The sequence below is a fragment of the Lampetra fluviatilis genome, chromosome 64, assembly GCF_964198595.1.
Source record: "Lampetra fluviatilis chromosome 64, kcLamFluv1.1, whole genome shotgun sequence".
In the NCBI taxonomy this organism is placed as follows: Eukaryota; Metazoa; Chordata; class Hyperoartia; order Petromyzontiformes; family Petromyzontidae; genus Lampetra; species Lampetra fluviatilis.
In genome coordinates, this window is record NC_136338.1 from 2,896,679 (window position 1) to 2,923,002 (window position 26,324).

General features: G+C 50.0%; 2 protein-coding genes across 2 annotated transcripts in view; one reads left to right on the plus strand and one right to left on the minus strand.

The window, feature by feature from the left end:
* Positions 1-4,309, plus strand: part of TIGAR (TP53 induced glycolysis regulatory phosphatase) — a 31,072-nt gene extending 26,763 nt beyond the window's left edge. Inside the window, exon 8 of the mRNA XM_078882220.1 lies at positions 333-4,309. Coding sequence (XP_078738346.1) covers positions 333-628 — 296 coding nt within the window. The 3' untranslated portion in view covers positions 629-4,309. The remainder of the gene's footprint in view (positions 1-332) is intronic.
* On the minus strand, positions 3,653-23,930 carry FERRY3 (FERRY endosomal RAB5 effector complex subunit 3). The gene is made up of 15 exons (XM_078882219.1): positions 23,823-23,930; positions 21,126-21,314; positions 20,335-20,483; positions 18,798-18,979; positions 16,245-16,344; positions 14,086-14,207; positions 12,836-12,942; positions 12,029-12,226; positions 11,267-11,392; positions 9,795-9,866; positions 9,237-9,373; positions 8,497-8,562; positions 7,691-7,748; positions 7,021-7,088; positions 3,653-4,987 (listed from the first exon to the last, which is right to left on the minus strand). Exons 1-15 carry the CDS (start codon positions 23,824-23,826, stop codon positions 4,889-4,891), a joined length of 1,677 nt encoding a protein of 558 aa, XP_078738345.1. The 5' UTR covers positions 23,827-23,930; the 3' UTR covers positions 3,653-4,888.
* Between the last annotated feature and the right edge of the window lie 2,394 nt (positions 23,931-26,324).

Consider the following 26,324-nt stretch of genomic DNA (forward strand, 5'->3'; position numbering starts at 1 on the left):
TGGACAATTGTAGCTGTAAAAAAGATCGTTTAAAAATGTTTTAAATTTTTAATGATAGAATATAGTATTGTCATCAGTATGACATACCTATACCAAGTTTGCAGTCGATACGATACGATACGACACAACATTGGGAGTACGGTTGAAATAGAGTTACAAGATTTTAGGATACAACAACAGACGGAGTGAGTTAAATAAAAGCGTGTTAAAATAGTTTACACTTTAGTTGAGGTGGTGCCCGTGCTAGCGCCGGCTATCATCCTCGCAACCTTCGGTGCCGTCACCTGAACACGTTCTCCCACCCTCCCCACCGTCTCCTCCCCCGAACCCAGAAAGCGAATCCGACGCCGCGGTGGACCCGGCGGTGGACGTCCTGGTAGTCACCCACGGCGGACTCATCCGCGAGTGGGTTCGCTACCTCACCGAGGACCTGGGCTGCCCCGTGCCCGCCGAGTGGCGGCAGCGGCTGCTGGTCGTGTCGCCCAACACGGGAGTGTCGCGTTTCCTCGTCTCGCTGCCCGACGGCGCCGCCGCTGGCTCGCTCCTCCCCACCGCTGTGCAGTGCCTGCAGCTGCACAGCAGTTCCCACCTCTCCCCGGCGAAGGTGCAGCCGCCACCGGCGATGTAGAAAAAAAAATGATCGAGTTCAACTGCGGGTCAAGCCCGCTTCACACGCTCGCACCACCACCCACCCCCCACCCCCGCCCGCAACCTGAGCACTAGCGTATAAAGGTCACGATCCATCTAGGGCAGGCAATGACGGGCAACGCAGAACGAGTCTGTGGGCCACGTGAACGGGCCCCTCCGTCAGCTTAGTGGGCCCGCGAGGGTAACATCGTGACCCCCACGCTTAACCCTAGACGCACCGAGACCAGGCCAGCATGCAAGCCCATGGGCAGCAGGTTGCCCACCACTGGTCTATGGGCAGTTGCTGGAAGCCTCCCCCCGCCCGCAACCAGAGCACTAGCGTATAAAGGTCACGATCCATCTAGGGCAGGCAATGACGGGCAACGCAGAACGAGTCGGTGGGCCACGTGAACGGGCCCCTCCGTCAGCTTAGTGGGCCTGCGAGCGTAACATCGTGACCCCCACGTTTAACCCTAGACGCACCGAGACCAGGCCAGCATGCAAGCCCATGGGCAGTAGGTTGCCCACCACTGGTCTATGGGCAGTTGCTGGAAGCCTTCGCCAAGCAATGCGTCGATCACGATCCGCTTCGGCAACTCTCGCGAGGCAACGGCGACGATCGCCACTTGCTACGTCGCCTAAATGTAACTGAAACTCTGAAATTACAAATAACGGTTTTGCTGCCTTGCGATGAAAATCGCTCTCTGTAGCAGAGTGTGTGGGTTGGTGTTGCCTCCCGCCACCACCCGAGCGTGTGGTTAAAAACGGGTCACTTGAAGGAGTTGTGTGGGTGCCGAGGTGGTGAGATGTTAACTACCTCGCCTGCTATACAGGAGGTCGTGGGTTCGATCCCAACCCTCACACCTGTACATTTGGCGTTTGCATTTCTCTCTCTCTCTCCACGTGGTCGCGTGGATTTTTCTCCGGGCTCTCCTGTTTTTCCCCTCCACATTTAGAATCAACACGCGTTTAGAGTATTTGGCTGCTATTATAAATGTCCACGTGATGATGAGCCACTTCGTTGAGGATATCATTTGTGGCCAGGACGCTTCTAGAAAAATAGCTCTGTAGCTCAGTGGGCCTTACTTGGTAAAATAAAAAAATATCTTGGTTTTAGTTTTAATATCTGCATCTGCGGCCCGTTCTCTAACACGGGCTGGTGAACTGCTTTCCGTATGGACAGCAGTTGGCAAAACATTTGGAATACTTAAAAAAAAATCCATTTCAGTTTAACAACCAAAATTATCCATACTCTTTGGTCCTTTCGGTAAAGTCACGTGGGTATAAAATAAAATAAATCGCGACGTTTCGGGCGCAACACAAGCGTCCGTCATCAGGTGTGAAAGCGTGATCAGCTGCCGAGGCAGATTGTTCGGATCAAAAACCCTGCAGCCACAACCCTAGAGGGTTGCCGGATTTTGCCAGTGGCAAAAAAAACAACCTAATAATCGATTATTAAATTAAATTTCCACTCTCAACAAAGCAACCCCCCTTATCGTATCCGGGCTACGTTCCCCTTCTACCGCGGTCGCCTTCGTGAGACGTCAGTGGACCCCCCGACTGGCTTCTGCAGATGACGCTGGAGAGTATATCAATCGCAGAAACCGCTCTATATATTTATACGCGTGTATGTATGTGAGGCACGTGGAGCGAGTGCACGCACATGGGTCGGGCTGTTCAAGGCGAGAATCAAACTTGAAACTATTTTGGCGACGTGGTTTTCGCCGGCACGTTCATTACGAGTGACCTCTTCGTCACTCGACTTTCGCGTAACGGGTTTTGCTCGCTCCTGCGTCGCTGCGGAGCCCTCGTTAACGGCGAGGAGGTCACCGTGACGTTCGGAGTGACGAGCCGTGACGACGATGCACTGCGCGGGAGAGGGGGCATCACTCGCCGAGTCTCTGAAATCTGTGCAATATCGGCCGGTACAAATCGACGATCACACGACCAGTAGTGGCAGCGTCTTCTTCCCCCACGTGCCATTGCTCAGCACCCCCCCCCCACCCCCCTGACTCCTGGGCGCGCGCGCATCCTCTTAACCCGGGTCCCCACGACATCTGGGTATCCGTATACGCTCGCGATGCACGCGCCGGACGAGAATAAGCGAATTCCCATTTCGCGCGTGCAAATTACCCGCCGTTGTGGCACAAGGTGTTGACAATGGAGGGGGCAACGGAGAGATATTTTAAAGTCGGACCTCAAAAAAGGCAAATTGCCTAGGAAGTTGCTTAAAACGGAATGGTCGCTGGCTTAACACGAGTCTGGAAGCCCCGCTTTGGCTGAAAGACTTGAAAATGTGTTTTTGTTATTTGTACGCGAAGCTCCGGAAGTAGGCATTTGTTGTTGTTGTTGACGCTGTTGCTGGATCGTGGCGCCGTCGGACGGTTGGGCATTCGCTGCTTTTAAGTGGAGGTTCAAGCTGCAAATCCCGCGCCCCCCCCCCCCCCCCCAGATTATTTACCGGGGGCCATGGGGGAGGGGAACCAAAAGAATTACGGCTCTCAGACGCCGAGTTCCATTCCCCGGCTGCCATTACGTTGTTAGTCTTCACCATCGACCATCCCACACCTCCGATTAGCAATGGTTGGCTATGTACGATTCAACATACACACACACGTACATCATCGTCCATTTTAGCCGAGACGCGTCCTGCCCAAGTGCCCCCCACTCGCTTCCCCTAACGGGATGAACGATTTAACACGCAGGAGGCTTTCGCGACCAATATCATCCACAATACAGGTTGTTTTGAGTGAGATCGCGTAAAGAAAAATGTGTCGTTAAACCCGCCAACACCGGGCACAGCCAATTACTAAGGGGTTTGTCACGTAAACAGAACGTGGCCAATTCGTCACTAGCACGGCTACACCGGTTGTGTTTGGAGAGCAAATCCACAACATTTACAATCCGAGTACGATGTTTCGCCAGTAATTACAACCAGCTTCATCAGGCTGTGATAAAGCTAGTCTGGCGTTTATGAAGGTATCTCTTCTGCACTGTCGAAAACAAAACAAGTTTGTCCTTGCCGTTTTCGTTTGAAAATTATTTATTGAATGTTTTGAGCATGTGATGATGACGACGACGACGTTGATGACCTGTCAATTAAATATTTTGAGAGGATTAAACCCTCCGGGGGGTGGACCGCCGGCCGAATTTGTTTGCCGAGTGTTCCGGTTCATCATGGCTTCCGCTTTGCCGCTTGCCATGGAGAGGTCGCCCTTTGAAGAGGAGGAAGACGCAGCCCACAGCAGCCCGCAGGATGCCACCGGCTCCTCGCGTTGCAGACGCACGCTCACATCCCCAGCGCAGGCAGGTAGCCATGCGTCGATCGATCCGTTTCAGTTTGCCAATTCATTAGAGTCGATTGCCCGTGGCATATCGCGTGCCGAGGAATCGACGCCGCCAGCGGTGAACGTGGTACAAACCTGCAATTGTCTAAGCATGTCGCGAAAGAAGTTCAACATACATTTACATACAAATCTTCTCGGTTCTTTCGGTAAAGCCACGCTGTCTTTCCGACAGCCCTGTTCTTCACCCGAGGACGGCTGCTTGCGTTGTGGCCGAAACGTCGTGAGAATTGTATTTTATTGTTTTATTTTTTATTATTTCCCTTCTACGTGACTTTACCAAAAGAACCAAGAAGATGAATCCCTGCAGTCACGAAAGCTTTAAATCGAAATTAAACTCCAAATGTACGTCAGGGTCGGGATCGAGTCCACGGCCTCCTGCATGCCAGGTGAGGGAGGTCGTATTTTTGTGTTTAGTTGTCCGTTCCCCCAGACCTCCGATTAGCTACGGTTGGCTACGTACGGTACGAAAGAAGTTCAACATACATTGTTTCGTTTTTTCTCCTTCCACCCCACACCTCCGTTTAGCCACAGTCGGCAACGTATGGTGGTGCGAAAGATCAACGTAATTTTTTTAGTTTGTTGTCCTTCCCCGCGCACCTCTGATCAGCCACGGTTGGCTACGTACGGTACGAAAGAAGTTTAACATACATAATTTAGTTTTTTGTCTTCCCCCCCACACCTCCGTTTAGCCACAGTCGGCACCGTATGGTGGTGCGAAAGATCAACATAATTTTGTTTAGTTTGTTGCCCTTCCCCACGCACCTCTGATCAGCCACGGTCAGCTACGTTAGGCGCGAAAGATTCGACGTACATACACACGAGCTACGTGGAGCGAAACGTCGGACGTCGTGCCGAACAACAACACGCGGCATGACCCACGAAAACACATCCGAGGGACGGACGGAGGCCCTCCGTCACTTCTGCCGCGATGAGGTGAGGGTGAGCGCCGAGGAGACGCGGAAGATCTGGGGCAGCATGGCGCTCAGCTGGAAGAACACCTCCTCCGACAGGCCCTGCAACGTGACACCACGGACCACCTTAGAATTAGTGTCGTGCGAAGATCTCCCCCGTCGCAAAAGGGATGATTCCTCTCCAAAGTCGCCTGGGTGAAAAAAAAGTGGACTAGGTTTTTTTTGCCCAAACCAATCAAACTTAACATAATTAATTAACTTACATGAACTGCTTTTTGCATTCGGTTTGCCATCCTTAACCCTGCACCTCCCGATTAGCCACGGTTGGCTACGTACGGCGGTGCGAAAGAAGTTCAACATACGTACGTACGCACATTAATACAGGAATCGGACCATTTATCAGATGCAGAGGCAGGAGGATGTCACCCTTCAAGTAACTCGGTTCTTCGCAGTGCGAAAGGGGGGAATACTCCCCGGCCAGACGGTTGTCACGGCGGACATCGGCAAAGAAGCGGGACCAGTTGCTGGAACTTTAACTCACAGAAGTTGTTCACAAAAAACCGCAAATTAAAATGAATGGTGCCTCAATCATTCTCAAATTGCACACGTATGTTGAAATTCTTTCGCACTGTATGTCCCCAAACATGCTAATCTGAGGTGCGGGGGAAGGACAACAAACTATGGGTCTCTGTGTGAGTCTATGGGTCTCTGTGTGAGTCTATGGGTCTCTGTGTGAGTCTATGGGTCTCTGTGTGAGTCTATGGGTCTCTGTGTGAGTCTATGGGTTTCCGCGTGAATCTATGGGTCTCTGCCTGAGTCCATGTACGTTCTGTAGCAACGTACGTAGCCAACCGTTTTTCATCGGGTGTGCGACCTGGGTTTTTACTTTAAGATGTCTTCAGCAAATTACGAAGCGCTTACAAGTGGGAAGACACCGGAGCACCCGGAGAAAACCCACGCACGAGAGGTGGGGGTGCGGGGGCAACACTATCCCATACAGAAGGGACAGACGATCTTAGTCCGCATTTTTTTCTGCACTGCCTTCTCCTGGCAAGCCAGGGAGAGGGGGTACGTCGCCTCTGCCGACGAGCCTACAACCCTCGCTGCTCCCTCCGCAGTTGCGGGATTACAGGCGGCCACTCGCAGCACGTAGCCACCGCCGCGCGGCTAATAAGAACGGCGCCACAGTGGCTAGGAATTGCTAACTACCTCGCCTGGTGTACAGGAGGTCGTGGGTTAGATCCCGACCCTGACGCCTGCTGCTGTGTATTTGGAGTTTGCGTCTCTCATCATCACGGTGGCTAGGAGATGTTAACTACCTCGCCTGGTACACAGGAGGTCGTGGGTTAGATCCCGACCCTGACGCCTGCTGCTGTGTATTTGGAGTTTGCGTCTCTCATCATCATCACGGTGGCTAGGAGATGTTAACTACCTCGCCTGGTACACAGGAGGTCGTGGGTTAGATCCCGACCCTGACGCCTGCTGCTGTGTATTTGGAGTTTGCGTCTCTCATCATCATCACGGTGGCTAGGAGATGTCAACTACCTCGTCTGCTATGCAGGAGGTCGTGGGTTTGATCCCAACCCTGACGCCTGCTGCTGTATATTTGGAGTTTGCGTCTCTCATCATCACGGTGGCTATGAGATGTCAACTACCTCGTCTGGTATAAAGGAGGTCTTGGATTCGATCCCAACCCTGACGCCTGCTGCTGCTGTATATTTGGAGTTTGCGTCTCTCATCATCATCACGGTGGCTAGGAGATGTCAACTACCTCGCCTGGTACGCAGGAGGTCTTGGATTCGATCCCAACCCTGACACCTGCTGCTGTATATTTGGAGTTTGCGTCTCTCTCTATCTCTCCCTGTGGTCACGGCTTTCCCCTCCACATTTAGAATCAACGTGCGTTTTAGAGTATTTGGGCCCGTATACATTTCCAGATGAAAAGCCACTTTGTCGAGCTATCATTTGTGATAGCCGGGTCGCTTCTGAGAAAGAGCTCGTACTATAGCTCAGTGGGCATTATTACCTGGTACAAATAAAAACATTTGACAGTAAAACGTATTGGCGGGCAAATACGTGACGGCAATCGACGCGGTCAACGCTGAAGCGCGGCATAAACCGATCGGTGTGGTTACCTGCGGCACAATGAACTGCACCGTGCGCGAGACGCCCCCGTCCCACGAGGCCATCTCCATCATGAACCCTGCAGGGCAGCAGAGCAACAGCGCGACAAACGGGGTCATTCGAAGTAGAAGAAATTTAGTTGTGGCCGAAACGTCGTGAGAATTATTTTATTATGTTTTATTTTTATTATTTTATTATTTCCCTTCTACGTGACTTTACCGAAAGAACCAAGAAGATGAAACCCTTTGTAGTTATTAACAATGTACTTTTTATACTCTTTGGTTCTTTCTGTAAAGTCACGTAGGTGAAAATAAAATAACTAAATTAAATCACGACGTTTCGGAAGCAACACAAGCCTCCGTCATCAGGTAGGACAGCCACAGCAAGAAATAATTTGCTGGAGTGGGCAAGAGCTTGCAGTCACGAAAACTTCAAGTCTAGAATTGTACTTTTATTTACGATTGAAAACCAAAGTGATGCAAGGCTGCTGTAAAGGTTAAGAACCACTGCTCAAGAGAGAGAATCATCACCACGTGGAAATTCATCAGCGCCTGGGTTTGTTCCCACCCCATCCCCACCTCCTGTCCTTTTCGAAATCTACTTTGCATTCTGGGTTCTCGAATAAAATAAAATAAAAACAAATGTCCCAACGATTCCGCATGCCGAGTGCATCCGTGTCACCTTTCACACATTTGAAGACCAGCTCCGCCTTCTTCAGGCACCACGAGACGGTCATTTCCTAAGCCGCGACGCACACAAAAGACATTAACAGACTGTTGGGGCAAGGGCTGTTAGCGAGTAGCAGCTTCTGCTGCTGCCTTCACGTTCGTCCGTGGTTCCTCGTTCCCGGCTCCTCAGTCGCCCTCTCTCCCTCTCTGTCTGCGAGAGCGAGGAGTGGCTTGCGTGCGGCCCCGCATTGCGTTGCAAGTTGACACCACACTCTGATGCGTGCGGCAAAACCGGTAACCGTTATCTTACCGTTTTCTTGATGTATTTTTCAATTCTGCTAGCGGAAATGCCAAAAAAAAAGATTTTAACGACCATAATATAAACCTATGGGACCTTTTTTGCCAGTATGGAAATTATTTTTTGCCAGTATCAAAATGATTTAACTTTTCAACCCGAGCAATTCATCCTTTGATATTTGCAGTGGCATTGTACAGGTCGAACTAGTGAGACAAGGCCATAAAGAAAGCTGTCTCTGGTGTAGGCCAATTAGTTCCGAAGACAATGCATACATTATCAGAGTGTGCTTGTTTGCATGCTTAGCCACACGTATGTTTGGTTAATGCAGACTTGATGCCTTGAAACAGGTGTGCGTCTATTTGGTGCGTGCGCATTTTAACACCTACTGCTTTATTGCCAAAAAGGGTAGAGCATATTCTTATTTTTCTTCATTGTATTAACCGTTAGCTTTACCCACGCCGCCCGCACCCTGCCCCGCCACACCCCGTGATCCCTGTGTGCTCCCATTGGCTAAGACTAACCTCGGACATCTCGTGGACGAGCAGCAGGGGCAGGGTGATGTTGGTGATGTCGTTGTGGCAGCACACCTACAGCGGAGGGGCAGCATGGCATCGCCGTCAGAACATGAGCGGCGAATGCGTATCCACGCGGCACCCTGCGTCGTATGTACGTGTGTATGTTGAAGTTGTTTCGCACCCTACGTAGCTAACCGTGCTAATCGGAGGTGCGGGGGAAGGACAACAAACTATTGGTTTCTGCGCGAGTCTGTGGGTCTCTGTTTGAGTCTGTGGGTTCTGTGTGAGTCTGTGGGTCTCTGTGCGAGTCTGTGGGTCTCTGTTTGAGTCTGTGGATCTCTGTTTGAGTCTGTGGGTCTCTGTTTGAGTCTGTGGGTCTCTGTTTGAGTCTGTGGATCTCTGTTTGAGTCTGTGGGTCTCTGTTTGAGTCTGTGGGTCTCTGTGTGAGTCTATCGGTCTCTGTGTGAGTCTATGGGTCTTTGTGTGAGTCTATCGGTCTTTGTGTGAGTCTATCGGTCTCTGTGTGAGTCTGGGTCTCTGTGTGAGTCTATGGGTCTCTGTGTGAGTCTGTGGGTCTCTGCGTGAATCTATGGGTCTCTGTGTGAGTCTACATATGCATGTACGCTGAACATCTTTCGCACCGTACGTAGCCAACCATGCCGCGTCTTCAACGCCTCCAAGCGTTCCCTCCGTTGGGCGGGCCGTTCCACCGTCCGCCCACCCACCCACCCGCCCTCCCGGCTCACCTTGAGGATGTTGCGCAGGCCCATGATGGCCGGGTCCCGGGCCGTGATGGCGCTGCAGCGAGCGCCGTCGTCAACGCACAGGTGGAAGACCACCTGCACCTCGGCGAGGTTGGAGTGCCGCGTGATGTAGAACTCCCCTGCGGAGGAGAGGCACCTCGCGGTCGCGCCATCACGACGGCACAGGCACCGGGGGGGGGGGGGGGGCACTGGCATCGCACGAGGCGACACTCGGCCCCCCTCCCAATCCCAGTGGCCGGTCGTTCGCTGCTTGTTGCCGAGGGGTCGCGGTCGAAACCGGGAGGCCGCCACCGGTTAATAACTGATGCGAAAGATCTCGTGACGTTATTTTTTTTAAAGAGGGCGGGCCTACTCTACGCGTGTCGGCATCGCCGTCAAAATGTTTGCGCTGACCGTGTGAAAAATTATGGAAAATGTATGGAAAAATTATGGAAAAATTACGTAAAAATTACGTAAAAATTACGGAATAATTACGGAAAAATTACTCTATGAAGAGGTAAAACGACACAGGAACATCAGCCCCCTGCTGGCAGACTGCACCTGGCGAGATGTTTTGTGGATTCTTCTCCGAGATTTTCTTGTCATCCGCGCCTCCGTTCCGGGCAAAGGACTCTTGAAATTCAACCGGACACAATCCGCGACCGTTTAACGTCGTTGCGGAGACCGCAAGTAACAAAATAAAATAAACAGGCAATGCGTCTCCTTCGTCTATGTATCTATAGTATGTGATGGGCTTCTTGTTCAATAAAAAAAATAAAAATTCAAGGAACAAAAACAATCAAAGGGGGGAATTTCGCAAACGAACGAACGCGATACAAACGAGTCGGTGACACATTTTGGCATTCTCTGGTTTGACACAGGTGAGACTAGGCCGTAAAGAAGGCTGAAGTCTCTGATGTAGGTCAATCAGTTTCAGAGACAATGCCCAGAGATTACACTGGTCAAAAAAAAAAATTCTGGCCTGGACTTTTGCAGCTGTTTTAGACTAATTTCAGGGTGCAGATTCCAAATCTGATCTCAGATTTGCTCTATCACATCTCATTTTTATGCTATCGGCATACCCCATTTTCATTGATTTTACCCGAAATTAACTCTTGTCACTTATGATTGCAAGTTGTTGCGATTCAGTGACTGCTTTTGTGTTAAAATATGGTGCTGTATTTTTAGGATAGTGTGTTTATAATATCATTTTATGTAGATATCCACATTTATTTAATATTTTTATTCTGCAGTTTTGATTGAAAATGCTATATTTGATATCTCAAAAACCTGATGTGATAGATTTGGAATCAGCACCCCAAAATTACCCTAAAACCGTTGGAATACCTTATGCCAGAAAAAGTGTGTTGACCAGTGAATTATCAGGGCCATGTTCGTTTGCATGTTTTGCCACGGGTAGTTGTGGTTAATGCAGACTCGATACCTTGCAAAAGCTATCTATTTGGTGTTTGAACATCTTAACACCTAAATTTCGATTTAAAGCTTTCGTGACTGCAGGGATTCATATTCTTGGTTCTTTCGGTAAAGTCACGTAGAAGGGATACAATAAAATAATAAAAATATAAAATACAATTCTCACGACGTTTCGACTGCAACACAAGCAATCATCATCAGGCGTGAAAAACACAGCAAGAAAAAACAGCCACTTTTTTCAAATTGTCTTCAAGTTCAAGTTCAAGTTCATTTATTAGGTATAGCCCTGTGAGCCATTCAGCTCTTGAATCGGGTGCAACCGCAACAAACAAAAAACAAAAACATGAACAAAAAACATCTTAAAGTGAATATGTGACTGAGTGTGAACAGAAAATCCAAGAAAAGACAGCAAAATATTGCAGAATAAGCACCGTTCACCAACGCTGTGTGCAAAAATCACAGTGGAATGCAAGTCAAACAACAACAACCACAAGACAACTTAGATTAAAGCCCTCAGTCTAACGCCGTACTACAACAAACAAAAAAGTGCAAACAGAAAATAGAAAACAGAAAATCCACGGTGCCCACCCCCACCTCACCTGTGCTCTTCTTATCCTTGCCGTGAAACGTGTTGACGGCCAACACCACCTCCTGAACGTCGTTCATCTGCTGCTCCAGTTCCAAGAAGTGAAAATCGGTCGACTGCTGGCAAACCGTCGCAAATTCTGTCGGGAAAACAAAGGTGTAAGGTAGGCAACCCCGTTTTAGCCTGCAACAAGACAGCCGATGGGGGGCGAGTGCTGTTAACGAGCAGCACCTATGTATGGAGAACTTCTTTCGCACCGTACGTTATGCAACCGTGCTAATCGGAGGGGCGGGGGAAGGACAACAAATTAAACACAAAAAGCAGTCATAAAAAAAGGTTTTCAATTTAAAATTGCAGAGCTCCAGTGGCTTCCTAATGACTATTTTCTTACTAATTTTTTTATTTTCGCAGGTAAGATCCCACTGAGCTACATAGTTCAGCGAAGTGGCTCATTACACGGAAATTAATAGCAGCCAAATACCCTCAACGCACGTTTCTAAATGTCGAGGGAAAAACCGGAGGACCCAGAGAAAAATCCACGCGACCACGGAGAGAGAGAGAGACGCGCAAACTCCAAATATACAGCAGCAGGCGTCAGGGTCGGGACCGAACCCACGACCTCCTGTATACCAGGCGAGGTAGTTGACATCTGGTCACCGTGGCGCCCACGGTAACATCGGAAGAGCGTTCCAGACGGGACGCAGTCCGGCAGGCTCAACATGCCGCCACCACCGTCACCGCCACAAACCGCCACCGCCACCACCACCACCGCCACCTTTCTTGATGCCGCTGTAGGAGCTGATGCGGTTGTCCACGAGTAGCACGAGGCCCGAGAGCGCTGCGGAGTAGAGCGATAGCGCCATGTGCAGTCGGCGGGGCCGCGTGTCGCCCTGCGAGCCGGCGCGCAGGCGACACAGCTCCAGCACGTCGGCGCGCAGCAGCCGCAGGTTGTGCATCGTCTTCATCTGAGCGCCTGCGTACGCGACCCCAACCAGAAAGAAGCGAGTCAGGTCGAGCGGGGGTCAAACTCGTCGCGAGAAAACCGGCAGACCGACCACCCCCCAAATACTCTTAAACGCGTGATGTTGATTATAAATGTGGAGGGAAAACCCTGCGGACCTGGACAAAAATCCACACAACCACGGGGAGAGAGAGACACCGCAAACTCCAAATAAACAGCAGCCGGCGTCAGGGTCGGGATAGAACCCACGACCTCCTGTATACCAGGCGAGGTAGTTAACATAATAATAAATGAAAATAACTAAATTAATGTAGTTATTTTCATTTATTATTATTATTATTATATTATTACTTATTTTTACCTACGTGACTTTACCAAAAAAAAACCCAAGAGTATGAATCCTTGCAGTCACGAAAGCTTCAAATCTAGAGGTAGTTAACATCTGGCCACCGTGGCGCCCACAGCGATATCGGAAGAGCGTTCCAGACGGGACGCAGCCCGGCAGGCTCAACATGCCGTCACCACCACCACCGCCGCCACCACCGTCCCCCCCCCCCCCCCCCGACCGCGGCGCTTAAAAAATCGCAGCCGCGGGGCACGATGACGAGCAGCGCTGCACACCCAGGTGGATGGTGAAGCTCTCCTCTAGCCGCCGGTGCTCCTCGTACGCCACTCCCTCCTCCATCTCGGCGTCGGGCGGCTGCCCCGCCAGCCCCGCCACGTCGTCGCTGCGGGCGACGAGGACGACGAAGGCAGAATGAAAATATTTACCGATGCCGGAGGAATCCGATAAGCTGTAAAGCTCTTTTTCACAGATGGCCAGTAGCGGCAGGTAAGAGAAAATTGCAACAACAAACAATACAAAAACACGATAATAGTGCAAAGTATAAAAGAGCTAAACAAATTACCCAAACACATGCAAATAAATTAAACCATCCCCATCCTACCAGGCAATGCCCACTGAGGTATGAACTTATTTTTCATAAACGAGCTGGCCACCACAAATGACAACTAAACGAAGTGGCTTATCATAATACTCTGAACGCACGTTGATTCCAAATGTGAAGGGAATAAAACGAAGAACCCGGAGAAAAATCCACGTGACCATGGAGAGAATATACAAACTCCAAAAATACAGCAGGTGTAGAGTCGGGATCGAACCCACCACCTCCTTCATACGAGGCGAGGTAGTTAACATCTCCTAGCCACCGTGATGATGAGATGCAAACTCCAAATATACAGGAAGCATAGGGTTGGGATCGAACCCACGACCTCCTGTATACCAGGCGCGGTAGTTGACATCTCCTAGCCACCGTGATGATGATGAGAGATGCAAACTCCAAATATACAGCAGCAGGCGTCAGGGTCGGGATCGAACCCACGACCTCCTGTATACCAGGCGCGGTAGTTAACATCTCCTAGCCACCGTGATAATGAGATGCAAACTCCAAATATACAGCAGCAGGCATAGGGTCGTGATCGAACCCACGACCTCCTGTATACCAGGCGAGGTAGGCAACATCTCCTAGCCACCGTGATGATGATGATGCAAACTCCAAATATACAGCAAGCAAAGGGTCGTGATCGAACCCACGACCTCCTGTATACCAGGCGAGGTAGTTAACATCTCCTAGCCACTGTGATGATGATGATGAGAGATGCAAACTCCAAATATACAGCAGCAGGCGTCAGGGTTGGGATCGAACCTACGACCTCCTGTATACCAGGCGAGGTAGCCAACATCTCCTAGCCACTGTGATGATGATGATGAGAGATGCAAACTCCAAATATACAGCAGCAGGCGTCAGGGTTGGGATCGAACCCACGATCTCCTGTATACCAGGCGAGGTAGTTAACATCTCGTCACTCACCCGCCGGCCTTGCCGTCCGGCGTACTCGAGTCCTGGTGCACTTTCATGACCCAATCGCGGTACTCGAGCCTCTGCAGCTCCATCAGCTGCTTCAGCTCCACGTTCCACTTGCTCTCCACCGCCTGCGTGGGCAACGCGGGTGCGCCAAACGCTGCATTTTCAGGACGGCGTGCGACGGCCGACGCGTTGTTACCACACGCGTGAACCCACGGAGAGCCTCGCTCGAGACTCGGGATGTTTATTATAATTTATCCGCCGGTAGGGTCCCATCGAGCTACGCGGCTCTCTGTTACGAGAAGGATCACAGCCCAAGGCCGTCGGAGGTTTAGTCGGTTACAGGGCATTGCAGGGTGGGAATGTGCAAACGAGAGCATGATCGCTCCCCCCCTGATCGGCCCCTACTAATAAGACTATAAAGAGATGATAATTGTTTTTTTACCCTTCTATCTGGCAACAAAACTGACACCTTTTTTACAAGGAGTCATGTTTGCATAGACCATAATACCTGCAGTCATAATGCAAACAAAAAACATAACTTTGATAATGTGCACTGTCCTTGAAGTTGATTGGTCCACACCCGAGACAGCTTTCCTTAGAGCCTAGTCTCACGTGGTGTTGGACCAGATGACGCCAAAAGGCGCAGACTAGGCTCTAAGGAAAGCTGTCTCGGGTGTGGACCAATCAACTTCAAGGACAGTGCACACATTATCAGAGTTATGTTTTTGTTTGCATTATGACTGCAGGTATTGTGGTCTATGCAAACATGACTCCTTGTAAAACAGTTGTCAGTTTTGTTGCCAGATAGAAGGGTAAAAAAACAATTATCATATTTTTTACTGGCAAATGAGGTTCCAAGACTACAAAGTATAACTGAAACTTGTTCCAAATCCGTTGTCTTCTAAACGCGGCAGTCGCGTTTCTGAAGAACACAGCGTGATGAGAAACATCGCGTTTTAATAACCGTCGATTAGTAAATGAAATAAAAACATGAAAATGAGTGACAGATGCATGTTGCAGCATTAATCGCGAAGCCACTCATTGTGATCAACAAAGCAGAATCCCGCCTTCCAACTCGCGCGACGTAGTTTCGTTCACTCAACCGCGTTACAAGATAACAGGTTATATCCAATTCGCATCCGCGTTATAAAAAAGGAGGTTCCAATGGTGTAAATGCTTACCACGAGCTCTCATACTCTGATGGTGCGTTGTCTTTGAGTTGTGCGCCTTTTGGCGTCATCTGGTCCAACACCATGTGAGACTAGGCTGTAAGAAAAGCTGTCTCGGGTGTGGACCAATCAATTTCAAGGACAGTGCATACATTATCAGAGTTGTGTTTTTTGTTTGCATTCCGACTGCAGTTATTATGGTCAATGCAAACATGACTCCTTGTAAAAAAAGGTGTCAGTTTTGTTGCCAGATAAAAGGGTAAAAAACCAATTATCATTATAATAACGGAGTTCTCCAATACATTCATCGCGCTCTATCCAATTTGCGTCATTAAGCGCGCTATGGCAGAACTGTCCGCACTGCACTCGTTCGCTCCCAAAGAGAGAGGACGACTCGGAGGTGCAAGGAACCACGGACGAGCGGGAAGGGCAGCAGCCAGGCGTTGAGCCGACGCGCCAAATCCCTACCCCACCCCCCCACCTCCAAGCTCTGCCAGTCCTCTATGTGTCAAGGTGTAATGGGCCAATTAGAGTTTACATGTGGGAGGAAAGGCACATCACCCGGAGACGGTGCGTGCGAGGGAACAACACTCGATCCCACACAGAAGAGACGGATGATATTCGGCCGCACTCTGCCGGAGCGCATTCTCGTGGCGAGCCGGGGGCACGGCACCTCATCGACGCCGACGTCGAAGGGAGTGTCACAGCCAATCTGCGTGTGACCCACCAACCCTCGCTGGCTCCAAAGAGCTGGATCACAGGCCACGTGCTCAGCCACCACCGCCGCCAAGCGAATGGCCACTTGTAGGACGGTGCCGAGTCAACCTCGTGCCACTCAGGCACAGCTGCCACTGAGGGGTTTCTTTCCGAATGGCTGAGATGAGATGCGACGCACGTCTCTTTTTGACCTGCCGTGGCATTTAAACGAGGTGTCTTTCGACTGTAATGTGTTGAACCCCTCCGCCCCAACGCTCGCCTTCCCCCCCACGAGACCTGCTGAGTCTCGAAGTGCTGCACAGCCAGAACGTTGACATCCTCGTCCCTCAGGGACTTGCCCAGCTCCTGCATAGCTCGCTCCATCTCCACGCGCTGCCTGCGGGTGGCAAGCAACGACAGCGACGACAACGTCATCAACAATAGCGGCCGTCGCTCACCACGCACGCTTCCCTTTCTTTCTCCACTGGCGTACCCGAGCCAGGCCGGCGCGGGTGGCCACTCGTGGTAACGGGTGCGTTTTTTTTCCATTGGCTCTTCGACCGTGCCGAGCCGGAACTAGACCGCGATTGAGAACGAATTTCTCTACAACTGCTTTTTTGCATTTCGATTTAAAGCTTTCGTGACTGCAGGGATTCATCTTCTTGGTTCTTTCGGTAAAGTCACGTAGGAGGGAAATAATAACAATAAAACATCATAAAATAATTCTCACGACGTTTCGGCCACAACTGAGGACGGCTGCTTGCGTTGTGGCCGAAACGTCGTGAGAATTATTTTATATGGTTTATTTTTATTATTTTATTATTTCCCTTCTACGTGACTTTACCGAAAAAACCAAGAAGATGAATCCCTGCAGTCATGAAAGTATGAAAAAAACATGACAGGTGTTTACTCTTTCTGCCAATAAAACAGGTGCTAAGATTTCGATTTAAAGCTTTCGTGACTGCAGGGATTCATCTTCTTGGTTCTTTCGGTAAAGTCACGTAGAAGGGAAGTAATAAAATAATACAAATAAAACATAATAAAACAATTCTCACGACGTTTCGGCCACAACGCAAGCAGCCGTCCTCAGGTGAAAACCAGGTCTGTCGAAAAACCAGGTCTGTCGAGGCGACAGACCTGGTTTTCACCTGAGGACGGCTGCTTGCGTTGTGGCCGAAACGTCGTGAGAATTGTTTTATTTTTATTATTTTATTACTTCCCTTCTACGTGACTTTACCGAAAAAACCAAGAAGATGCTTTTTTGCAGTTCAGTTTGTTGCCCTTCCAACCCGCACCTCTGATTAGCACATGTGAAAGAAGTTTAACATACGTAGACTCACGTAGACCCATAAACTAACACAGAGACCCATCGTTTTTGTCCTTCCCGCGGACCTCCAATTAGCCACGGTTGGCTATGTACGGTGTCAAAGAAGTTCAACGTACACACAGACATACCGGCCGAGTCGCAGTTGAAAAAGAGCTACATAGCTCAATGGGTTTTACTCGGGAAATAAACTTCTGATTCTTCTGACTCTAATGATACGCTGGCCTCACTAGACATCTGAATGTTTGCTCGAGGCCAAGCAGGGCCAACAAGAAACAGAGCGAGCGAGAGGGTGAGAGACAGAGCGAGAGAGAGAGAGAACGAGCGAGAAAGTGAGAGCATGGGAGAAAGAGCGAGAACGAGCGAGAGAGTGAGAGAATGAGCGAGAGTGAGAGAGAGAATGAGCAAGAGTGCGAGAGTGAGAGAGCGAGCGAGCGAGAGTGAGAGAGAGAACGAGCGAGAGACAGAGAGCGAGAGAGAGCGAGCGAGAGAGTGAGAGAGAGAGAGAACGAGCGAGAGTGAGAAAGAGAACGAGCGAGAGACAGAGAGCGAGAGAGAGCGAGCGAGAGAGTGAGAGAGAGAACGAGCGAGAGTGAGAGAGAGAACGAGCGAGAGACAGAGAGCGAGAGAGAGCGAGCGAGAGAGTGAGAGAGAGAACGAGCGAGAGAGAGAGAGAGAACGAGCGAGAGACAGAGAGCGAGAGAGAGCGAGCGAGAGAGTGAGAGAGAGAACGAGCGAGAGTGAGAAAGAGAACGAGCGAGAGACAGAGAGCGAGAGAGAGCGAGCGAGAGAGTGAGAGAGAGAACGAGCGAGAGTGAGAGAGAGAACGAGCGAGAGACAGAGAGCGAGAGAGAGAGTGAGAGAGAGTGAGAGAGAGAACGAGCGAGAGTGAGAAGGAGAACGATGCGAGAGAGTGAGAGAGTGAACGAGCAAGAAAGTGAGAGCGCGGGAGAAAGAGCGAGAACGAGCGAGAGAGTGAGAGAGCGAGAGAGAACGAGCGAGAGTGAGAAAGAGAACGAGTGAGAGACAGAGAGCGAGAGAGAGCGAGCGAGAGAGTGAGAGAGGGAATTAGCGAGAGTGAGAAAGAGAATGAGCGAGAGACAGAGAGCGAGCGAGAGACTGAGAGAGAGAGCGAGCGAGAGAGTGAGAGAGAGAACGATTGAGAGACAGAGAGCGAGCGAGAGAGTGAGAGAGAGAACGATTGAGAGACAGAGAGCGAGAGAGAGCGAGCGAGAGAGTGAGCGAGAGAACGAGCGAGAGACAGAGAGCGAGAGAGAACAAGCGAGAGAGTGAGCGAGAGAACGAGCGAGAGACAGAGAGCGAGAGAGAACAAGCGAGAGAGTGAGAGAGAACAAGCGAGAGAGTGAGCGAGAGAACGAGCGAGAGACAGAGAGCGAGAGAGAACAAGCGAGAGAGTGAGAGAGAACAAGCGAGAGAGTGAGAGAGAGAACGAGCGAGAGAGTGAGCGAGAGAACGAGCGAGAGACAGAGAGCGAGAGAGAGTGAGCGAGAGAGCGAGCAAGCGACCTCTCGCGCAGCTGCTGCAGGGCCATCTCCCGCTCGGCGAGCATCTCGGCGGCGCTGACGCAGTAGTGGTGCTCCAACGTGAGCAGCGTGTGCGACACGGGCGAGTGGATGAGAGCGCTGTACGCCCGCGAGAACTCCTCGTCCGCACGCGCCTCCTCAACTCCCACGTGCTCCACCGTGGTCTGCGCACCGCCGCAAGTTACCGTAGACAAAGATCCCCCCCACCGCGTTAGCCTCTAACAGACATTCGGTGGGTAAGTGCCGTTTGCGAGCTCCTACGAAGCCCGGCACGGCACACCGATGAAGGAGCTGGGTGGTAGTCACCCACGCCGGACTGCCTTTCGATGTTTACAGCTACTCACTTGAGGCTGAGTCAACACGGTCCCAGGAGCCCAGGGCCAGTTCAAATGTTCATCACCCTTAATAGCAGCAAGCGGGGAATCGAACTCGGTTCGTCGGGTTCGTAGCGCGGTTCACGAACCACTGCGCCACCACTCCCCGCACGGTACCACCACCACCATCACCACTCACAAAGCGCAATCAGGTCAACTGCTTGTCCGTGAATTTATCAGGTTAACAATGCAGCCCTGTGATTGCTTGCTCAGGCCACTGCTGGTGGAGGAGCCTCTACTTTGCAGGCTGGAGTCACCTTGTGCCACAAAGGGACAGCTGCCACTGGTTGAGATGAGATCTGATGTACGTTGCTTTGGGGCATTTCAGCAAGCGCCCTGTACATGCAAAGATTATTATTATTGCATTATAATAATAATTATTAGCATCCAGCGTAATCGGTAATGTATATTGAACTTCTTTCGCACCGTCCGGAGCAAACCGTGCTAACCGGAGGTGCGGTGGATTGACAACAAACTAAACACAATTCTAAAAAGATTCGTTTTCACACGAGGTGTAAAGGTACATAGCTCCAGCATCTTCCAAATATCGTAAGGAAGAGCATTCCAGACGGCCGCAGAAGCGCATCTGAAAGCGCGAGATGTGAAAACCCATCTTTGTAATCGTCGGAAACGTAGCGGTGACCGCAACGGGCGAGAATGCACAGCACGTACGCATGTTGAGCTTCTTTCGCACCGTACGTAGCCAACCGTGCTAACCGGGGGTGCGGAGGCAGAGGTCACAAACGGGTTTTGATTCCTTACCCGTACCCGGCCGCACCAGGGTCGCAAACGGGTACCCGTACCCTACCCGGCTACCCGTACCCGGCCGAGTATCGGGTAGGGTACGGGTACGGGTACCCGATTGCGACCTCCGGGATGAAGCCATGTTGCAGGCGCGGGTGGGTTGATTCTAGGAACTTGAATTGTGAGAAGAGACAAGACGTTGGGAAATGAGTGACAAACGGTTACTCAACAGTGACTCACGGCCTACCCGTACCCGTACCCGGCCGCACCAGGGTCGCAAACAGGTACCCGTACCCGGCTGGGTACGAGTAGCCGGGTTTCGGGTAGGGTACGGGTATCGGGTACCCGGTTGCGACCTCTGGCGGATGGCGAGCGCGAGCAACGGGGCCCCGGCGACGCACCTCGCGGAAGGCCTTCTCCCAGGCGCGCGCGAGGCCGTCCACCTCCTCGTCGGAGGCAAGGGCGATGCCCTCGAGCGCGCGCTCTCCGCTCTGGTCGTACAGCTCCTGCGTCTTGTCGCGCACAAACTCCCCCAGCGCCTTCCACAGCTCTGATAGGGGTGGGGGGGGGGGGGCGGGGTGAGGCCGAGGGTGAGAGGGAGGGGAGCGGCGTAACGCAGACGTCAAGAGGTGATGGGGATGCCGTATGTTTCATTAGGCCTTCTCGAAAGACTCGCCAGTTCCAACTGGCCTACACTTCCCATGTATAATAACAACTTTCATTTTAGATAGCGTCATTCATGCCAACAGCGGTACCCGCTAGAGCGATTCCCATTTTCCCGTGTGGTCTTTGACGGTCTTCATCTTCTTGGTTCTTTCGGTAAAGTCACGGAGAAGAGAAACAATAAAATAATACAAAGAAAACGTAATAAAATACAATTCTCACAACGTTTCGGCCACAACGCAAGCAGCCGTCCTCAGGTGAAGAACAGGTCTGTCGGAAAGACAGCGTCTGAATGTTCGGACGGCTGCTTGCGTTGTGGCCGAAACGTCGTGAGAATTGTATTTTATTATGTTTTATTATTTTATTATTTCCCTTCTACGTGACTTTACCGAAAGAACCAAGAAGATGAAGACCGTCAAAGACCACACGGAAAAATGGGAATCGCTCGAGCGGGTACCGAAGAGCGAAACATCTGGTCCCAGGTCTCACGGACTACGACGCACGCACGCCCGTGCCAACCGGCACGCACCGTCCTCGGCATAGCAGGGCAGCGCGTGGCTGTGCACAAGGCGACTGTGCAGGTCACTGATGGGGCAGGCGAGCGGGAGGCCGACCGGGACGCTCAGCGGTGGAGTGTCCCTCGTCGCGAACGTGAAGTCCACCACGGCCACGGGGCCCGGCACATCCTCCCCCATGGCGGCGCTCGTGTAGCCGACCCCTAAGTGTCCAACGCACACACGGGGAGGGGGGCACGCACATGTACGTACGTACGTACGTTGAGCTTCTATCGCACCGGCACGCACGCATAAACAAATGTAATAAAGCTCGTTGAGGCGACTTCTGGAATCCGTCTTTTATTCAACTTGTATTACAGATTTCCTTCACGCTGCCTGTCAGCAGCGTGAGAGGGACAGAGAGAGACGCACTGCCACGTGGCAACCCGGAGCCCCGCTCCCGCGTGGCCCCCTTCCTGTTCGTTCCCGTTCTGACCACGTGTCGTTCGTCTCCACCCCTATTTAATACCCGGGTCCCGTGGTACGTTTCCGCCAATCCTCGTTAGCCTCCATGGAATCTTCCAGGCTCCCTCGTAGGCTCCCGGGACCACGCCCCTGACTCATCTCCCCATTGGCTGTGGCCCAAGCCAGCAGAACCAATCCTTACAGCTGTTACCTTTCCATCACGTCAGGGCCACGCCCCTAGGCTTCCCCCCATTGGCTGTAAACCAGGACCGGCAGAGCCAATCATCATGACGAGTTGTGATACGTCAGTGAGCCGGATATATCCTCACATTACACAAAGATGCGAGTAGAGTATTGCCTCCGTTATTCGCCAACTTGATCTCTGCGATTTTGGCTATCCGTGAATCGCATCTGGAACTCGACATGACTTCAACGAGTGAGACAGTGATGAGAGAGAATGTGATGTGAGAAAGTGACGAGATAAAGTGATTATGCTTAGCAGCATAATTTAAGGTAAGTTAATTTATTAACTAAGTTCATTTATGTACTTTGTTTATTCAAACCAATTCATGTCATGATAATTTCCATGTATTTAATCGCTTGTTTACACTTTTTGTTTTAGGAAATTCATTCGTAGGACAATATCATTATCCGTGACATTGGCTGTTCACGAGCATCTCTGAATAGTTTCCCTCCCGAATAACAAGGGAATACTGTACCACCATTCAACACATAGGGTGGGGAACCCACAGGCAGTGCGATGGATACGGGCCACTACTTAAATTTCACATGGCTCGCAGATTAATTTCACTTCCGACTGAAACACAAACGACATTTACCCATCACTAGATCGTCTTGACACGTGCGTTTAAGAGTATTTGGATGCGATAAATTTCCAGTGGAGAGGAAAACTGGAGTGCCTAGAGAATAATCCACGTGACCATGGGGAGAACATGCAATCTACAAATTTAGAGGCGAGAACATGCAATCTACAAATTTAGAGGCGTCAGGGTCGGGGTCGAACCCACGACCTCCTGTATACCGGGCGAGGTAGTTAACATCTAGCCACCGTGTCTGCAGCAGCAGCAGCCTCTAAAGTGTGTTCTGTAAACTAGATTCAAAGCTTTCGTGACTGCAGGAATTACTCTTTGGTTCTTTCGGTAAAGTCACGTGGAAAATAAAATAATAATAGAATACGACGTTACGACTGCAACACAAGCAACAATGATCAGGTAAGAATGAATGAGAAAAAAACATAGTAAACATAGAAACACAACACGGAGAGCTGGCCAACACAACAGCCAACACCCCACCAGACTGACCACACCGACTCTCTGTGTTGTGTTGCATTGTGTTTCTAAGTTTACTATGTTTTTTTTCTCATTTATTCTTACCTGATGATGGTTGCTTGTGTTATACTGTAATCGAAACGTCGTATTCCATTAACACATTCCTGCGGAGGGAGCTGGGAGGAACGTTGGGTTGCTCGGTCAATGGCCAGGGTCAACGGCGGCGTGGTATATTCCGCAAATATGCCCGACTGTGAGGGCGGGCACAAGCCGGCGTGAGTAGGTTAAACGTTGAGTTTTATAAGGGCACCACGGGGTGACCAGCCCCTCCCCACCCAGCCCCTCCCTGCACGACGGACACAATAATCCCCTGTGGGCTGGTGTAACCTGGAGGTTCCTACCAGTAATACTGTACTTTGGCCAAGTCGAAACCGAATGGTTATCTATCCCTAATGCAGCTGCCCTTTGACCCGGTGGAGAGTACAATTCCACGTTACCATGGCCGGGGTCGTGTCTATCCCTAATGCAGCTGCCCTTTGAGCCGGTGGAAAGTAAAATTCCATGTTGCCATGGCCGGGGTTGGTTCTATCCCTAATGCAGCTGCCCTTTGACCCGGTGGAAAGTAAAATTCCACGTTGCCATGGCCGGGGTTGGTTCTATCCCTAATGCAGCTGCCCTTTGACCCGGTGGAAAGTAAAATTCCACGTTGCCATGGCCGGTTGCGTACACAGAACCGACCACTGCTTGCGTGTTCTCCCTCGTCGCGGCTGTCGTTAGTTAGGCGAATAAACAATAAGCCGCGGTTAATTTAATACAATTAACGCAACGTCCAACATTTGCAGCACCAAAGCAATTAACGACGTAACGACGATGTGCAACTTGAAAGAGTTAGAACGTTTAAAGAAGAAACGGTAGCTGTTAATCTGTTAAATGTTAAAATTATTACGGTAAACAGGAAATCGCGCACACGACACTCACACATGATCTCGGGTAAACACTAGCGGCTTGATCGCCGCGCGCTGCCGCACTGCCGATTCGTCACCGGATTCGCAGCGGAATTAATTCGGCTCGTTTAAAAATCGTCTTAACGTCATTTCTGCAGGCGGCACGACGAAGTCCGTGCGAGATAACGCCGGCGATATTTTGTTTGTTTGTTTTCTATCGCATTTAACGTGCGGTGCGTGGTTGCCTTATGTTAGCGGGTGGTCGTGGTGGTGGGAGGGGTTCTTATGGCGGTGAATTATTGATGACGTCAGAGCGAAAGTGCAACGCAGCCGATGAGGAGCCGCGGACCTGTTTTCCCGCTCAAATGTTTTCCCGCCAAAAGTGACAGCAGTCCTTGTGGGCGGCCCAAGGCACAGTAAATTAGCGTTAATAACAAAAACATAATATTATGAATTAATCAAATGTAATTTAGTTTTTTGAGGTAAATATGTAGGCTACCTTTCCGATCTGTGTCAAAGTTATGAGAAAATGCCACCACCTCGGTACGATGCATTTGTTGAATATATTTACTGTACTGCAGTATGTACATTATTCTGCGCAATATAAGTAGTTGTTAAAAAGACTCGCTGAAGTTATCTTGTGTTTTGTCTGAGCAAATTACAAATATGAAGCGCCGTGTTTTGCGATATTCAGCAAATGAATGCAATTTTATCAACTTATTTCTGTAGTGAGTGTTGTGTTACGTGCCAAAATTGCCGCGCTATAAAGTAAGAATATAATTATAAAGCAGCTGTAATATCACGGTTAATGTTCCTAATTCAAACTGCTGTTGTGGATTGCAGGTTACAGAACAGGTTTCGTGATACTAATAGGGTTTTTCCCCTTTTTTCTGGCAACAAAACTGACACCTTTTGCAAGGAATCATGCTTACATTAACCACAATACTTGCAGTCAAATGCAAAGCTGTCTCTGGTGTGGACCAATCAGTTTCAAAGACAATGCATAAATTATCAGAGTATTGTTTTTTTGTTTGCATTTGACTGCAAGTATTGTGGTTAATGTGAGCATGATTTCTTGCAAAAGGTGTCCGTTTTGTTTCCAGAAAAAAAGGGGAAAAACCCTATTAGTATATTTTGGTACTGGCAAAGGAGGTCCCATGAGATTTCGTGATTTTTAGTAAACATCAGCAATGAGTAGCCAATACCAAACCTGGACCCTTCCTTTAATTACTATTGACACTCGGTTTACCTGAGCCACATTAAATTATTGATGTTTTTAAACGGACCTGATTGGGGGGGGTGTGGGTTTTGTCTCTTAATTGTTCACCAGCAAGCCATAGGTGGGCCACGGTGGCTATGAGATGTTAACTACCTCGCCAGGTATAAAGGAGGTCGTGGGTTCGATCCTGACCGTAACGCCTGCTGTATTTTTAGAGTTTGCGTATCTCTCTCCACAGATGTTAACTACCTCGCTAGGTATACAGGAGGTCGTGGGTTCGACTCTGACGCCTGCTGCTGTATATTTGGAGTTTTCGTGTCTCTCATCATCATCACGGTGGCTAGGAGATGTTAACTACCTCGCCTGGTGTACAGGAGGTCGTGGGTTCGATCCCGACCTTGACGCCTGCTGCTGCTGTATATTTGGAGTTTGCGTGTCTCTCTCCATGGTCACGTGGATTTGTCTCCGATTTTTCCCTTCACATTTAGAATCAACGTGCGTTCAGAGTGTTTGGCTGCTGCTGCTGCCGCTGCTGCCTCTATAAATGTGCACGTGATGATGATAAGCGACATTCGTTGAGCTGTCATTTGTGATAGCCAGGTCGCTCCTGAAAAAGAGCTACACAGTAGTACTAATCACATACCTGCATTTCCCATAAATATGCTAAATTCCTCTTGATATGCAAATTATTTTGTCAAGGCGATCACTTCCCTCCTTCCAACCCAGCTTAAATATACGCTCCAAGCGTGGTGGTGTTCATTCAGACGCTGTCTCCCCGACAGACCTGGTCTTCAGGCTGAGGACTGCTGCTTGCGTTGTGGCCGAAACGTCGTGAGAATTATTTTATTGTTTTATTTTTATTATTTTATTATTTCCATTCTACGTGACTTTACCGAAAGAACCAAGAAGAAGAGCTACACAGCTTAGTGGGGCCATACCTGATAAAATAAAATAAAAAGTTTATATTCTTTCGGTAAAGTCACGTAGTTAGAAATAAAATAAAACAAATCACGACGTTTCGATTGCAACACAAGCAATCTTCATCAGAATAACCATATCGAAAATTAAGTATTGAGGAAAAATTACTCCCACCGAGATCTCAAAACTCCCTAAGACCTGGGGATGTTTTGGTTTCACTTATCGCAAGCCATGTCCGTCCCAAAATGCAGCACTGCCTTGAAAATTACCCCTGAGATTTTGACGCTTTCACGGGTAAATGAACAAAATCAACTCTAGATAGATTTACCTCCGTATGATGAGCCAATTCTATAGAATGTGCCCATTGGCTGTCTTATTGTTTAATGTCTTCCTGAAGTG

Excerpts from the sequence above, each read along its gene's own strand:
- FERRY3 (XM_078882219.1), bottom strand. Across the intron at positions 16,345-18,797 it reads CTGCAGCAGCTGCGCGAGAG|GCAGCGCGTGGAGATGGAGC; the intron begins GTCGCTTGCTCG and ends TGCCACCCGCAG. Across the intron at positions 8,563-9,236 it reads GCCTGCGCAACATCCTCAAG|GTGTGCTGCCACAACGACAT; the intron begins GTGAGCCGGGAG and ends CCTCCGCTGTAG.